Source organism: Crassostrea angulata, chromosome 9 (assembly GCF_025612915.1).
Source record: "Crassostrea angulata isolate pt1a10 chromosome 9, ASM2561291v2, whole genome shotgun sequence".
In the NCBI taxonomy this organism is placed as follows: Eukaryota; Metazoa; Mollusca; class Bivalvia; order Ostreida; family Ostreidae; genus Magallana; species Magallana angulata.
Window position 1 is genome coordinate 22,092,228 of NC_069119.1, and position 15,783 is coordinate 22,108,010.

The 15,783-nt window shown below is 32.4% G+C and overlaps 1 protein-coding gene across 1 annotated transcript; it reads left to right on the top strand.

The window, feature by feature from the left end:
• Window positions 1–4,633: 4,633 nt before the first annotated feature.
• Window positions 4,634–11,280, top strand: LOC128163228 (ATP synthase subunit beta, mitochondrial). Its single transcript, XM_052826770.1, has 10 exons — window positions 4,634–4,791; window positions 5,582–5,761; window positions 7,568–7,742; window positions 7,856–7,977; window positions 8,209–8,393; window positions 8,793–8,951; window positions 9,628–9,750; window positions 10,127–10,339; window positions 10,555–10,756; window positions 10,983–11,280. Exons 1-10 carry the CDS (start codon window positions 4,674–4,676, stop codon window positions 11,078–11,080), a joined length of 1,575 nt encoding a protein of 524 aa, XP_052682730.1. The 5' UTR covers window positions 4,634–4,673; the 3' UTR covers window positions 11,081–11,280.
• The last annotated feature ends 4,503 nt before the right edge of the window (window positions 11,281–15,783 follow it).

The window sequence follows — 15,783 nt, forward strand, 5'->3', positions numbered from 1 at the left end:
TCAGGAGCCTGAACACACAAATCAGTTTGTTCCATGTCGAGAACTTTACAAATCGGTAGGCAATAAATTGTTCTACAGAAGTTTTCTTAATCACATGCAGGTTTAATTTCTTAATTTGTCGCTATCAGGGTCAATCAATGAGAAGTCAGATTTATTTTCTCTGTCTGCTCTAGATTGTGGTTGACTTGGTCCAGAAACCCACTTTTCCATCACATCAGCTACAGATTTCACATACTGATGTTCTACCTGATTTAACTTCACAGTAATTCGCAAATCCTTACATCCGTTATGACAGCAAACCGTCGCATTGCGCGTCCGTTGTTTACTTGCCTTGACTGACTGTCTATTATGACGTCACCTTGTTTTTGGAGTCGCGAAGAGATATTTACGTCATAATTTACGAATCCTCAAATCAGAGGCGATTATTTGAAATAGAGGGAATGTTCTCTAGATATTATTCCTAGCCGGTCAATATCAAAAAAATATTGACCGGTCAATATTTTTCGGACGAGCTAATATTACATTTATTGACTATTCGTCTATATAGAGTTATATAGTGAGAATATACTACTGAATATAACAAAAATATATGTGTTGGTAATAAAAAAATTTATGTCAAATTGTGGTATGAACACGATGTAAAAATAGTTAGTAATTTTTGAATAATGATGGAACTTTTTTATCACAACATGATTTTGAAAAGCAATTTAGCTTGACAAATATTTGTACCATGCAATTTAATAGCGTTATCAGTGCAATATCTTCACCATTTATTCCTTTTTACTTTGAATATATAATAATATAACATTTTTGAATAAGTTTTCTCGTTATGTCACAAATGAGATAATTTTATTACTATGCCCTGAAAATTGCTGAATCACACCGGAAACAGTTATATTGCCCTCCCGGAAACAGTTATATTTCACAGGAAATAGTTATATTGCCCTCCCGAAACTGTAATATCACCATCGCGTGCAAGAATTCTGCATATTAATTACGTCGGGTTCGAAATTCAACGAGTCAGTTGCTAAGCAAACGTAAACAGATCCGCGAATTTTAAACATGTCAGGCCAACGTCTGCGGTTTGTTCATCTAAATTCAGATGTACTCGATAGTTTAATTGATGAAAAAAATTCGGCAAATACGACAAAAGAGAAAAACTCAAGCATTAGTGTTTTAAAAAAATTTCCTCTGCCTTGTGAATTAAATAATATGTTGATAACCCGAGTTTGATTTGTTTAAAAATGTTATATAACATATATCACATGTCTTCTCGGGCGACACTACCAGAATATTTGTCCCTCGGTGACAGGAAAGCCCTGGAGTGTTATGTCGCCCTCTGCCTTCGGCATCGGGCGACATAACACTCCAGGGCTTTCCTGTCACCTCGGGTCAAATATTCTGGTATGTCGCCCTCGAAGCCATGTAATATATGTATACTGTTGAATGAAAAATGTTCCAAAGTTTTGTATCAACTAATTAATAGTAAAGATATTGTTCCCAAGGCAATTCAAAAATGGAAAACTGAACTATCACTTCACTTAGATATAAATGATTCTGTGAAAGATTATTTTAAAGTTTGTTTTAAGACAACTACTGATACTTCAATACAATTGCTACAATACAGAATTCTTCACATAATTCTTCCAACAAACTATTATTTGAAAAAGATTAAAGTTATTTCATATGATGTATGTGCTTTTCGTAAGGAAGATGTGGAAACAATTCAGCGCGTATTTATGACATGTTCAGAAATACTTCCTATATGGAATAATCTTAGTATGTATATTTATTTAAAAAAAAAAACTTCAAATAGAGTTGGCTTTAATGTTAAAAATGTACTATTTTGGTGAACTACCATTCAGTAGTTACAACAAAGTAGTTAATTTTATAATTAATACATTTTTAATTGTTCAAAACAAGACAAAAAACCTGACATTGTTGGAATGTTACATCATCTATCATTCAAATATAAAGTTGAAAAATATATAGCTATCAAATCATGTGATATTACAAAATTTAATAAACTCTGGGTAAATTGGAAAAACATATTTGAGATATAATTTTAAACATGGTAAACAACTGTTCTATTTATATATGTGTGTGTATATGCGTTTGTATATATATATATATCCTTTATGTTTGCTCTGAAGAGAATGTAGTACGTAAGGGAGATAAAGAGTGTGAAAGTGAGAATGCCAAAAAATTCTTATATATATTACCTTCTTTATGAAATCAAATATGATTGTGAAAATGGAAAACAAAAAAAAATTATAAAAAAAATCGTTTTGGCTTAGTTAGAGATCTAGATGATATGTATACATCCAAGCTAATTTTTCATACAGTAGGTACATATGTAATATGTAAACGGTGCAACCGTTGGACCGAGGGCAGATTTAACACAGTTTGATTTTTGTACAACAATTATTTTGAAATGCACAGAGTAGGATCCGCCTAGTTGTCGACTCAAATTATTAGCCCGTTGTGTGCTCAGTCTACATTATGACGTCATGTATCGTACGTAAAAAGTTCAAGTTTTGTCCTCGAAAATAGCCGAAAAGAGTTGCGTGATTCCGAAAAAACAAATCTTCTCTCATTGTTTATCAATTTAATTTATATGTTGACTACCGGTAATAAAACTGAACACTTTATCTCTATAGTATCAAAAAGATCAGTTCCTTCATGTTAATGTTTTTTTTTTTCATCTGATAACTTGATAAGACATACGAAGAGCTATAAGTAGGGAGGAAATTAAATAATATACCCGGTATTGCTTTCAAAGTTGCAGCTAGCCTCACCGTTTTTATGGCGTCGAGCGAAGCTCGAAAGCCATCTAGGGATCGTACGTCCGGAAGTTTGCAAATTTTTATGGAGCCAAACAACTCAAATGAGTGAAAAGTTTTCTCACGTGTTTGAAGAAAAACAGATGACATACTTCAACTTCGAGCAGAACTGTACGTCAACAAAACGAGTTGGCAGATACGAAATGGTTGAAAATGTTCATTTTTTATTGTAAACAATATGTCTGGGTTTCAGCAGTTCAGCGGACGAATACACTTGCACGGAGACACAAGCGATATAGTTAGGCCTACATACTCAATTTGGTTATGAAATATACCAGCCTGCAAAACAGATTATTTTGTATCCATATCGAATATTGACAATGCACAAAAGTTTGATCTTTTAGAAACAAAACTTCCTACATTGAGCGATAAGTATATCTACAACCAAAAGTTATTTTAAACCTTCTAGTGAACTACTTTCACTTTGTAAACAACGTGAATGGGTGCTTTCTTTTATCTACCCCTGATCTTTTCGGCCCGTGTCATTTGGACCCATGTGAATTTTAAATCAAATTGATAATAAGAGACAGTGTGTTTATCAGCAGTATACAAATTACAATATATAGAATTAAACACAATCATAATTTAAATATTTAATTCTATATGAATAAAGAGAAAAAATCTAAAAAAAATGTTTAACTCCTAAGATATTTCTAAACTTAGTTTTTTAATTAACATTCAAAATTTTTTAAGAATTAGGTGAGTCAATTTGTAATAAATTGTAATTTGATTAGTTATGTGATAAAAACATATTTTTTTTTTTTTTTTTGAAAGTTGACTAATGTATTTGTCTCTATATTTGTTTTTAAAAAGTAAGTATAATTGATGCCAATTTCTAAATAAATGGCCAATAACCAAATCAGATTGATTTTTGAAAATATAAAAAAAATCACACTTAATTTTAATATTTCAGTCGACTGCGTAAAATCTATATTAAATTTCATTTTTGTTAAATTGATCCCAACTCAATTTTTATAAAATTAATCTCCAGCAAACAACAAGAAAAGTTGGTCTCATGTTAAGTACACACATTACTATGAGTTACAAAATCATACTTTGTTTTCCGGATTTTTTTTTAATCTACAGTACCTAAGTGTGCATTTGATCAATGAAGGAGAACCATAAATAACAAAAATAAAAAAATATATGAATTTTTGTAATAGTGGAGATTATTTTGACTTTTAAAAAAAATTATTTAGATTTTTATTCTTCAAATTAACTTTAACTCGACGCCATTGTGGCCCTTCAGGCCTTTGATTTAGAATTAAAAAAGGAATAAAGAGAAAAATAAAACAGTTAAAAAATATTTGTACATGTAATATTGTATATTGTCAAACCATTAAATTAGAAAATGGGATATTGCACACCTACAAGGTGTGTGTGTTAGGGGTGGGGGCATGGATACAACGTACATGTGTATTTGGCATGGAACCAGGAAAAAATAAAAGTCAGATCTAACAAGGGACAAAAGAAAAATAATACTTACTGTTTACAGATTTAATTAAATCAAACACAAATTACTTATTGTAGACTGATCAAATCTCTCAAAAGTAAAACTGGGGCGGTTATAGGGTGGAGCGAGTCTATGCATTTTGTAAGCTTTTTTTAAACTTTACTAACTATTCTCTCTCTCTCTCTCGTTCTCTCTCTCTCTCTCTCTCTCTCTCTCTCTCTCTCTCTCTCTCTCTCTCTCTCTCTCTCTCTCTCTCTCTCTCTCTGATATGTATTCCTAGCAATTTCATTTACATTCAGCGCTTTCAGTACCTTGATTAGAAATTCTCTCCCATCGTGCACTGCTGTTCACGTGATCAATCTCCTTGCACTGTCGCCATGATGCATGCAGCAAGGAAAGCGTGGACCGGGGTCTTTAATGCCTCGAAAAGCGCCCTTTCTGTGTCTTCTTCATTAAACCAGGCAACAAAGGCTGTTCCATCTTGTTTCATTAATCGTAAGTGCACTTTACTTTTAATGGAAATTTGTATTGTTTTGGATGTCGTTCCGAATGAGTGTAACCGGTGTCTGACGTTCGTTTGACCCTGCAGAACAAGAACTATCAGTTGTTCACCCTTTTTTCATAGAACGTGACATTAACATTAAGAATGTCTTTACATTAAAAATCTACCACTTTAGAAATGTCCAGATTCTATTTTCAAAGTTAGAGATCTGTAGAAATAGCAATTCAGAGGACAGTTACTCATTCGACCGACAAAGGTCACCCTCTGGATAACTTCAATTTCATTCATTTTTTGGTAAACATCCGTAAAACATGATAGAAAAGTAAAACAAATTAATAAAATGATTTCACATGATCTTTATAGCGTTATTTTAATAAAGGTTAGGCTTTGTAGTAACATTGAAACATGTAGAGGAAATTCGAACTTACCTGACTTAAAAGCAAGCAACACTAAATCAAACTTTTTGAAGTTTTCTCTAACATATTACGAATTATGCATTTAAATATATTATGATAATTATAGCTATAGTTTTGTTTGTATTTTTTTTTTTTTCTGTAAAAATGAGACATTTATGTAGGTGTTGACAGCTCACAATATGTGAAGGTCAAAAAGGTGTTTTGAGGAAAATTAGAAGTGACAGGTAGTTAACTTTAAAACATTGGTAAAAACATTAAAATCAAATACAACACAATTTTGAATCTTTAATTTTTCTATGACTATTCTGATATGTATTGAATTTAGAATTTGTACAAAGTGAGAAAATTGCTTTAATTGAATTTTAAGGTCGTCAGTATGCTGCCACAGCAGAAGCAGCGGCTTCATCCGCACCCCCAGGTCGTGTGGTGGCTGTCATTGGTGCCGTTGTAGATGTACAGTTCGATGACGCCTTGCCCCAAATTCTTAATGCCTTGGAAGTCAAGGACAGACAACCTAGACTTGTGTTGGAAGTTGCCCAACATTTAGGTTTGTATTAGCTGAATAATGTAAAAACCAACGGCAACTGATTCAAAAATAGTTTATGGGAAAACTTGCAGCTTTTAGATCATGCAGGCCTCTCAATCCTCTATAATTGGGGCCGATATTCGGCCCCATTCCCAATGTGAAAAAGGGTTGTTTTTTTCCAAAAGAACTGCGAACGCTAACACCCGTTTCCCGCCTACACTTACATCCAAATATTTCGGAATTTCTGTCAGATATTCATAAACTAAGTATTCTACTAAAAAGTATAATTAATTCCTAATCAATTTATATCAAAACAAAATTTGTAATAAAATTATTTTATTTTTAAACAAAAGTTTTGCTCACGGGGGGTCTAAAAAAAAATTCATTGAAATCGGTCTCTATAAGTGAGGAAAATTTTATTTTGCGGTCAATATGTGCATAAAAACTTAATAATAACATATTAACGATAATTATTTAAGTAAAATTGCATTTTAATTCATATCTGTTAATTAGTTTACGAAAATTTACAAAGCAAAATTCTTTTTTTGGAATGTATTTCGGTCTGTAGACATATGTTCCTCCCCGTGAAACAACAAACCCTTTGGTAAAAATATGCTAAATAACAATAATTAAAACCCCTCAAAAGGAAATTTTGTTTCAGGGGGGGGGGGGAGATGTTTTAAAAAACATTTCCGTTTTCCGTTATTTTCTATTATGAAATGAGCTATTTTAACCCAAAATACAAAGTTATCTCGCTTTGTTTGACCAAATCATTTATATTTAATGAAAATATACATAAATGTTTACATTATTGTAAAAAATTAACTTTAATTAGACAACTTTCAAAAAATGACTTTTAGTTAGGCGGCTAGACAATGCTATTGTTCGCAGTCCTTGAGTGTGTGTGTTTTTCCCAATTTGAGATTGCCTAATATTAATAATGTAACTTAAAAGAAAACCATACTTATTCTAAATATATATCTTGTATATTAGGCAGTCATAAAAGCACTGTGAAGATGTGTGCGTTGTAAACTGTTTCTTGTGATCGGTAACTTAGTCAGAATTTCCTCGGACAGAGACGGTGTAATTTTAAAAAACGATGTTTATTACTTTTAATCCTGATATTAAAGTTAGTTGATAAGCTGTTAATAGTTTATAATTATGCAATAAATGTTAAAATTATTATAAAAATGTTTGTCTGAACAGGTCCTCTACAAAACGGTAGTAAGTGGGTCGAAGGCTTGGACTAATACCCCAAACACACAGAAGTACAGAGACTGATTTTATAATTATTGTCATTAGGTTAACACAATCAAGAAACATTTATCTATAAAAGGTATAAATACAAGATTAAATTTTATATTTGTACAAATAAGATAACTTTTTTAAAATTCTAAAAAAAAAAAAAACCTGTTTCATTATTTTCTTTGCCATTTGACATACAGCTAGTAATTACACAAAAACCTTTTGGGGAATTTTACATCTTCAGTAACAAACTTGTATCAACACTGTGAATTAACTTTTTTTCCCTTTCATTATTATACACACATGTTCCCAGTTTTAAAAATGATTTTTAAAAAATTAACATTTAAAAGATCCTATCAATATTCTCTAGTTTTTGTTCTGGGGACTGTACATTAAGCAAGGGAAAAAAATTCCCAATTTCTATCAAAACGTTGCATTTTTCCCAATCCATTGGCCCCGGCCCCAGTACCAAAAATGGGTGTAAGAGGCCTGAGACGAGTTATTTTGTTTATTCTTTTGTTGAAATCAACGAAGGACATAAATGAATCTTTATTTATTGCAAACTTCAAAATACTTATACAGGTGAAAATGTGGTCCGTACTATTGCTATGGATGGTACTGAGGGTTTGGTGCGAGGAGCTCAGTGTATTGACACTGGTTATCCAATCAGAATCCCTGTAGGAAGAGGAACTCTAGGAAGAATTATCAATGTCATTGGAGAACCCATTGATGAGAGGGGTCCTGTCAAAACTGACACGTAAGCTCTTCTTACTCCATCCACTTGATAATAAGTTTATTTTTTGAAACACAAAGATAATTAAAGAAATAAACTTTTGTTTGCGTAATAAGGTTGTGCTGTCAACTTTTCAGTGTTTTACCCATTCATGCTGAAGCTCCTGCATTTACTGAAATGAGCGTCGAACAAGAAGTATTAGAAACAGGAATCAAGGTCGTAGATTTGCTCGCCCCATATTCCAAAGGAGGAAAGATTGGTAAGTATCAAACTTAACAGTATTGCATACAAGTTATTTGAGCATTCTTAAGAGGGATAAAAAGACATTGTCTTGGAATTTCTAATGTTTGCATATGAAAGCAATGTTGAAAGGAAAAAAAAAAAAAAGAAAAAAAAAAGAAATCTTTGTTAGTTTGAATCTTAAGCTTAACATTTAAATAGTTACATGTAAATAGTAGACTGTAGCCTGGTGTGTATGTGTTGTGTGCAGGTCTGTTCGGTGGAGCTGGTGTAGGTAAGACTGTGTTGATTATGGAACTGATTAACAACGTGGCCAAGGCTCATGGAGGTTACTCTGTGTTTGCTGGAGTCGGAGAGAGAACCCGTGAAGGAAACGACTTGTACCATGAAATGATCACATCCAAAGTCATCAGTCTCACAGATGATACCTCCAAGGTAAGGGTGCAATTACTCAACTACACATACATGTTTATGTAGAAGCTTAAAGAATACTAGTAGTGTTTTTTAATAGCTCTCTAGATTCTAGATTGCTATATAGGGTAAACAGTTTGGTCAAATACTATTTAGTGATATTTCCAAACCTAATGTTTTTTTGTTTTTAAATTTAAATTGTTTACCTTATTAAGCTATCAGCAAACAATTTAAAATCTAATTACTTTCCTATATTGATTTAGAAATCCAGTCAGTTCTAAACAAAGTCTCTCTTCTAGTGTATATAGTCTAATTTTAATGATCTGAAAGATTATTGAACACTTGGGTACAAAAGGAAATTATATTGTTATTCAAACAGTTGTCAAAAATGTGCTAAAATATGTTGCACGTTTTCTTTTGCAGGTATCTCTTGTGTACGGACAGATGAATGAGCCCCCAGGTGCCCGCGCCCGAGTCGCTCTGACTGGTCTGACCGTCGCAGAGTACTTCAGAGATCAGGAGGGACAGGATGTGCTGCTCTTTATTGACAACATTTTCCGCTTCACACAGGCTGGATCAGAGGTACACTGAAGTGCTCTTACCATATGTCTTAACATTGACCTCTTGTCTGTATTGATCTGTATATCTAGTCTGTATGCAGAATCTGAAAGAATGGTGCAATTTAGTTATATTACATCTTGTTTGAAATAGATGTGCTTGTGAGTTCATTAAAACTGTTCACAGGTTTTCTTGTTCATACTGATACAACATGATTTAGTAAAGAAATATGAATGAAACTTTGTTCATCACTAGAAACTTTAGGGAAATATTATATTATCACATTTGTTCTGAATAAGCATATTTACATTAACTTTAGATATACATGTATATGTAGCAGCTTTATTTTGTTAGAAATTATTTAGTATTGTATGCATTAATGTTTATTATAATTTACCGCCGTAAATTGCAGTTTTTTACTATGGGAGGCACTGTAGCTCCCAGGTCGTCCATCTGAATTTTTTTCAGACCGGGAGCTACAGTCCTGCAGATATTATAATTATTACTTGTATTCAAAAATTGATTTCAGTCTTAAAATGATTTCATACCAATTTTAATCACATATGAGTACAATGTACATGCACTCCAAAGAAGAAAAATGCAAAGCACAAAATATGATGTTAAAGATAAACAAATCAATTTCATTGATGTATTTTTCACACACGATTGTAAATGACCAGTTTGGATCTGTTCTGTGTAGGTGTCTGCCTTGCTCGGTCGTATCCCATCAGCTGTAGGTTATCAGCCAACACTGGCCACAGACATGGGTAGTATGCAGGAAAGAATTACCACAACTAAGAAAGGATCCATCACATCAGTACAGGCAAGTCCCAAAGCAGAACTGAAAAAGTACTATATCTATTCTCTGTGTCTTGAGGAATCAATTTGTTTTCATACAGCTACTGACACACCTAATTGCAATCAATCAAATTGATATATGCAGTCTTTGAATTTTATAGCAATTCCTTCCATAAAGAGAAAACCTTTATTCAAATCTGTTATAAATAATATGATTACAATGTTAAATGTTGTCTTGCTTGAAATAATTAATGATGTTTGATTTTGAACATTTAAAGTTGGTTATTAGTGGATAACGCCTTAATCATTTAAAATTTGAGCTCTTTTGGGGTAGAAAACTTTTTACATAGACTGTTGACTTTGTGTTGAAGATTATTTACATTGTTGACTTTATGTTGTAGGCTATCTATGTGCCCGCTGACGACTTGACTGATCCCGCCCCTGCCACTACCTTCGCTCACTTGGACGCCACCACTGTGTTGTCCAGAGGTATTGCTGAGTTGGGTATCTACCCAGCCGTGGATCCCCTTGACTCCAACTCCCGTATTCTGGATGTAAACGTTGTCGGAGAGAGACATTACAGAGTAGCTCGTGGTGTCCAGAAGATTTTACAGGTATGTATGTGTCTGGAAGCAGATTTAAAGTATCACCAAAAGGAAAGGGTTTCCTCTTTCAGGAAAATATATTTTTATTTGAGATTGTTTCAACTTTCAAATTAATTGTTGTCTGTAACTTAATATCAGTTGTAAAGATTTGTTGGTGTTATTGATTTTGTTGAAACAGACTTGAACTTTTCACTCTCAACTACATTTTCTCCATCTCTTTACAGGATTTCAAATCGCTCCAAGATATCATTGCCATTCTGGGTATGGACGAGTTGTCTGAAGAGGACAAATTGACTGTGGTCAGAGCCAGAAAGATCCAGAAATTTTTATCTCAGCCTTTCCAGGTGGCTGAAGTCTTCACAGGACAGGAAGGAAAATATGTACCCCTCAAAGAGACCATTACAGGATTTGAGAGAGTGCTTAATGGTGAGCATTTTGTAATAGAGATTAGTGCATCCATCTTGATTATAGTTGATAGTTTAAAAAAAAACCAGATTTACTGTATTAAAGATTTGTCTCAAGCCTTTTATTTTTTTCTGAAATTTAAGAGAGTCAAATCTATTTTGTAAAGTATAAATTATTGATTTAAATTGTATATAAGAAGATAAATTTCACTGAGAGATGTAATGGCTTGTTTTGCTTTTGCTTACAGGTGAATACGATCACATCCCTGAAGTTGCTTTTTACATGGTGGGTCACATTGAGGAGGTGGATCAGAAGGCAGCCAGGCTGGCAGAGGAGCAATCCTAGGCCACCTCGTTACTATCAATTCATTATTATAGGGTGATCTGACTTCTTAACATAGTGATTATAATTTATGTCTGGACATTAGTGCTGTGAAGTGGACAACAGATAAAATGGGAGAATGACCAAGTGACCTATTTTGTGATGTATAAATGTTGTAGATCTTCAAAGTCTACAATAAATACGTTTTGAAAAAATTGAAAAAATGAGTTTCTTCTTTTGATATAAATGCTGTGTTAAAGGGGCATTGTCACGATTTTGGTCAAAAATTATTTTTTCGATTTTAATGTTTTCAATGCTTCAGTGAAACATTTTTAATAGGCAACCAAAATTTGAGTGTCATTTGATGAATCATAAGTGAGTTACAGAGCTTACCCTACTATTCTTCGCTATGTAAACAAAGTGTTTGTTTACATTTTGAATGTAAAAGTGAAAATTCCAGTTTTAGACCTAAAATGAATGTGTAAATCGTTAAGAACTGTTTATTTATGCTTAAAATGAATAATAAGATAGACAAACCAGCTTAAAAAGATTTTTTACTGGTATATTGAACCTATGTATTAAAACAAAACGGCACGAGCCTTGTTTACATGATGAAGAATTGTAAGCCCTGTATCTTGCTCAAAACTAAACGACTGACACCCAAATTTCATTTGATCATTAAAAATGCATTCCTAAAGCATTGCAAATAATAAAAACAGAAAAATAAAATTTGACCAAAATCGTGACAATGCCCCTTTAAAGAGACAGTACGGCGCATCTTACCAAAAAACTGACTTGAAAAAAATTTCCGATTGGGTACGGTATTTTTGTACTACTCGTGAGTGTATAAACTTTTAAAAAATTACAAAGTTCTCCATGAAATAAATCAAACTGTTTCATTAAAATTAATAATTACGTAAAACCTATCACATTTTTACATCGCAACGTGTTAAGGGTTCAGCCTTCTATACTATTACGCATGCGTATGTACTGTAAACAAAACACATGCAGGGCTCGCGAAGATTCTCCTGGTCATGTTTGTTGATAAAAATATGTTTTTCTACTTCTCTCGGGTAATAATTGTTCAAAGTTTAAAAAAAACGCTATTATTTCACACCGTACAACCGCTTTGAATCATTTCATTCAAGTGCCGTGTGATACATTCAAAATTGTTTGTTTACCTGGACAGCAGACGTTCACTGAGGATAGACATGTTCTTCATTATAAATCTCTAACAAATATTAATATCATAATATTTGGTTTAAAGTATAGTTATATAGTTGTTCTTTTATGACCAGCCTTGTTTTTTTAAATAGCATTGTAACATGAAGAATTTTGAGCCATTTTCTAAGGCAATTTTGGGGCAAAAATGCAACCTTTGAGGTTTGGACACTTAACAAACTAAAACGGCGTGTGCTATCGAAATAATACAATAAAAGAATATTAGCCTATTTTCTAAGCTTTACATTGATATTCGAAAAAGTTCAAAACTTCGATTATGGTCCAACTAATTACGCCTTTAATTTTGCATTGAAGTGTATGGGCAGCGTATGTTTTATTAAAATATTGTAAAAAGTAACTTAAAATTTGTAAAACTGTCTTGGTTAATGCATGCATAAACTTTTTCTGTATTAAAATATGAAATGAAATGAATCATTTACCACAGATATATTGACAATTTTTTAAAAAAAATTTCATCAATGGGAGATAACTCTTAAAAAAAAATTTAAAGTGCAAATTTGGTTCATTTCACTATCATTGTTATCTAGCAATACATATTTAACTAGTTTAATATGATTCAAAATTGTTCAATATCCCTTCATTATACAAAATGTACATTGAATACCTTAACTGATGAATATAAAGAGTGAAAGTCATGTCACTTGAAGTTTGTAGCACAATTATTTATAATGCTTTAGCTTCATTGGAATTCTGTACATATAAAAAAGATATGCAATATAATCCTATTGACATATTCTGTGACTTGTATTAAGTCACAATATGAAGACATACCGGTACATGTAAATAGGACTCTGCTCTGTGGTGCTATAAAGGGATCGATCAGTACATTTGATATTCATTGCCAAAGCATATATTTTTTCTCTGTTCAAATCTGGCTCGTATACCACCTACAGACGGCTATGCAGTGACCTTGGACCAATTTTCGAGGTCTAAGGGTAAGGTCATGATAGACTTGTTAAAAATCCTGTGTTAACCATATTCTTTTAACAATCCTTGGCTTATACATTACATTGATTATGGGGAAAAGATCGATGTGCAGTGACCTTGAACCATGTTTGTAGGTACATTGTGAAGGTCTTGGCAAATCTCCCATTTCTATAATTTCTCTTCCCTTTCTCAGTCTTGTTTAGACCTTGCCAAAAGACTGTAGAAGGGGAGTTAACGAAAGGACAGGGGTGTATAACGCATTATTTATCCCCCACTTGAAGCAATAAAAAAGATCTTGTTTGAATGTAAATAAAATATGTATTCTTGGCTTGTATACATTGTTTATGCTGTAAATTTCATGATGCATTTCAATAACTTGTTTTCACTCTACAAACACAAGAGGTAAAGATTTCCAAATTAAGCCATTAATCTTGATCATTTACTGTGATAAATTGCAATATTTTGGTAGGAATGGGTCTAGACTCCATCCTAAAAGTACTTTTATTAAAAGGATATTAAGTTTTCATTCTTTTTTATTATTGATTTATTGAAGTTGAGTCCAGACTCATTATGGGTCAAAATTCGTGGTGTTCAAATAAACTTCAAAAGTTAAATATTAATAATTGTCAAACTATAAAAGTTATTCATAGTGATTAGTATGAGTCAACATATTTCAGTGTGATAGGCGGAGGACTGTAGACAATATCTCCCGACTGAGAGGGGGTTCAAATCAAAGGGGGCTTTTCTTTTTTGAATTTGCTTTCTTTAAGGTTAAACAATATTTTTTCAAAAATTTTATCCATAATTATTTTGGAAACATTTAAAATTCTTCAGATAACAACAAATATTACATAATGATCTTGCAAATTCAAAATAACGTTAAATATATAATAGCGCTAGCACAGTCAAAGATTGTTTTAGATCACAATGTAATGTTGATCGAGAACATTCAGATCATAATGATGAAATGAAAATAAGAAGAAAAGTATAAATGTATCTTTGTTTATTGGTCAGATAATACAATTCTATATTACTGGTGCACACCATATGAGATGTACATAAGTTGTTTAATAAATATCCTAGGTGAGGGGGAGTCGACAGGTATTGTACGCTACTCTCCTTTATCAAAGCAAACTTCTGTGTTATATCCTTGGCTATATCTACTTTTCATTACACCTTGAGAATGTATGATGATTAAATTGCAATATTAAACTTAGGTCATAAATCAGAGGTTAAAACAAGCCATCTTAATTGCTTTTTATCCCAGTGTTCTTTAAAGCAGGGCACACCGAGAAGGTCACAGTTAACACACTAATTATAATGTGCCATATCACTCGTGTGAGCAAAGATAGGCATAGCCGTCAAATACAAGAGAACTGAATTATTTAGTAAAGTTAATTTTCTTTATAACAGTGTTCAAATTCTTTCCACATAATAAAATAATTCTCATGTTATATACATGTACATGTAGATTTTTCTCCATTTATTCTTGTGTCAAAATCCAGCACACACCCCCCCCCCCCCCCCCCCCCCGTGGCCCCCTACCCCCTCCGGTGTCTTCCCACTTGGCCAACATTTTGAAAAAATACAGGTAGATTTGTGTTGGCTAACTGGGAATGGGGTGTAGGTGAAGAATAAAAGAACTTAATTACAGGTATAAAGCTATAGTCTGTTTTCAGATAAAAGTGGGAAAATAAAATATTTGTCAGCCTACAGAATAATAAATATGAAATCTGTCCCAGTACTTTATTTCATAAATTCAGATAAAAATGTTAAAACAATACCTGTTACATATTCCCCCTTAATTTATGCCTTAAATAAAGCTTTAAATATCATGGTTTGTCTATTTTCAACATAATTATATTGAGTTAATTATATAATATTATAATACAACATAGTATTATACGTTTCTAGTTTATTCTTTAAAAAACTGCTGATTGATCTCATTTAAGTAATTAAACATCCAATTTAAACAGTTTATTATAATTAATTACATAAACGTTTCAATCATGCAAATACCATATAAAATGTTTTATGTCTTGATCTTGCAGAAAATTGCTGATCGACATATTTTTGAAAAAATATTCTTTGGTTTTTATTGATTTATTCCGAGTATCAAGTTGTAGGCAAATTCTAATGCTATAGCTTATTTGTTTTCATCGAACTATTCTCAGGTAATTGATAACAATACATTTACATAAGAAAACAGACTATATCTCCTGATAATTCAAGTGTGAAAATCAAATGTTGGCCAGGTGGGAATTGAAAATTTCAGAATGTTGGCCAAGTGGGAATAAGTGTTGGTTGAAATCAGCCCAGTAGCTCTGTAGAAGAAGATGAAAATGTGAAAAGTTAACAACGACAACAACAGCAATGACTACAGACAAAAGGAGAAGACTACCCAAGTTATTTAGAAACTTGTGTCCAATCCATTTGATTTAATCAGTGAAATATGTTCAATTCAATAGAGAAATTTTGATCAGAAAAGCTCAGGCGAGCTAAAAAAGTAAATTGTTCAACATTCTTCAACAGTATAGAGTACTATTAGTGTAAACAAC

Excerpts from the sequence above, each read along its gene's own strand:
- LOC128163228 (XM_052826770.1), top strand. The coding sequence starts at position 4,674 with ATGATGCATGCAGCAAGGAAAGCGTGGACCGGGGTCTTTAATGCCTCG. Across the intron at positions 8,394-8,792 it reads TCACAGATGATACCTCCAAG|GTATCTCTTGTGTACGGACA; the intron begins GTAAGGGTGCAA and ends TTTCTTTTGCAG. Across the intron at positions 8,952-9,627 it reads TCACACAGGCTGGATCAGAG|GTGTCTGCCTTGCTCGGTCG; the intron begins GTACACTGAAGT and ends TGTTCTGTGTAG.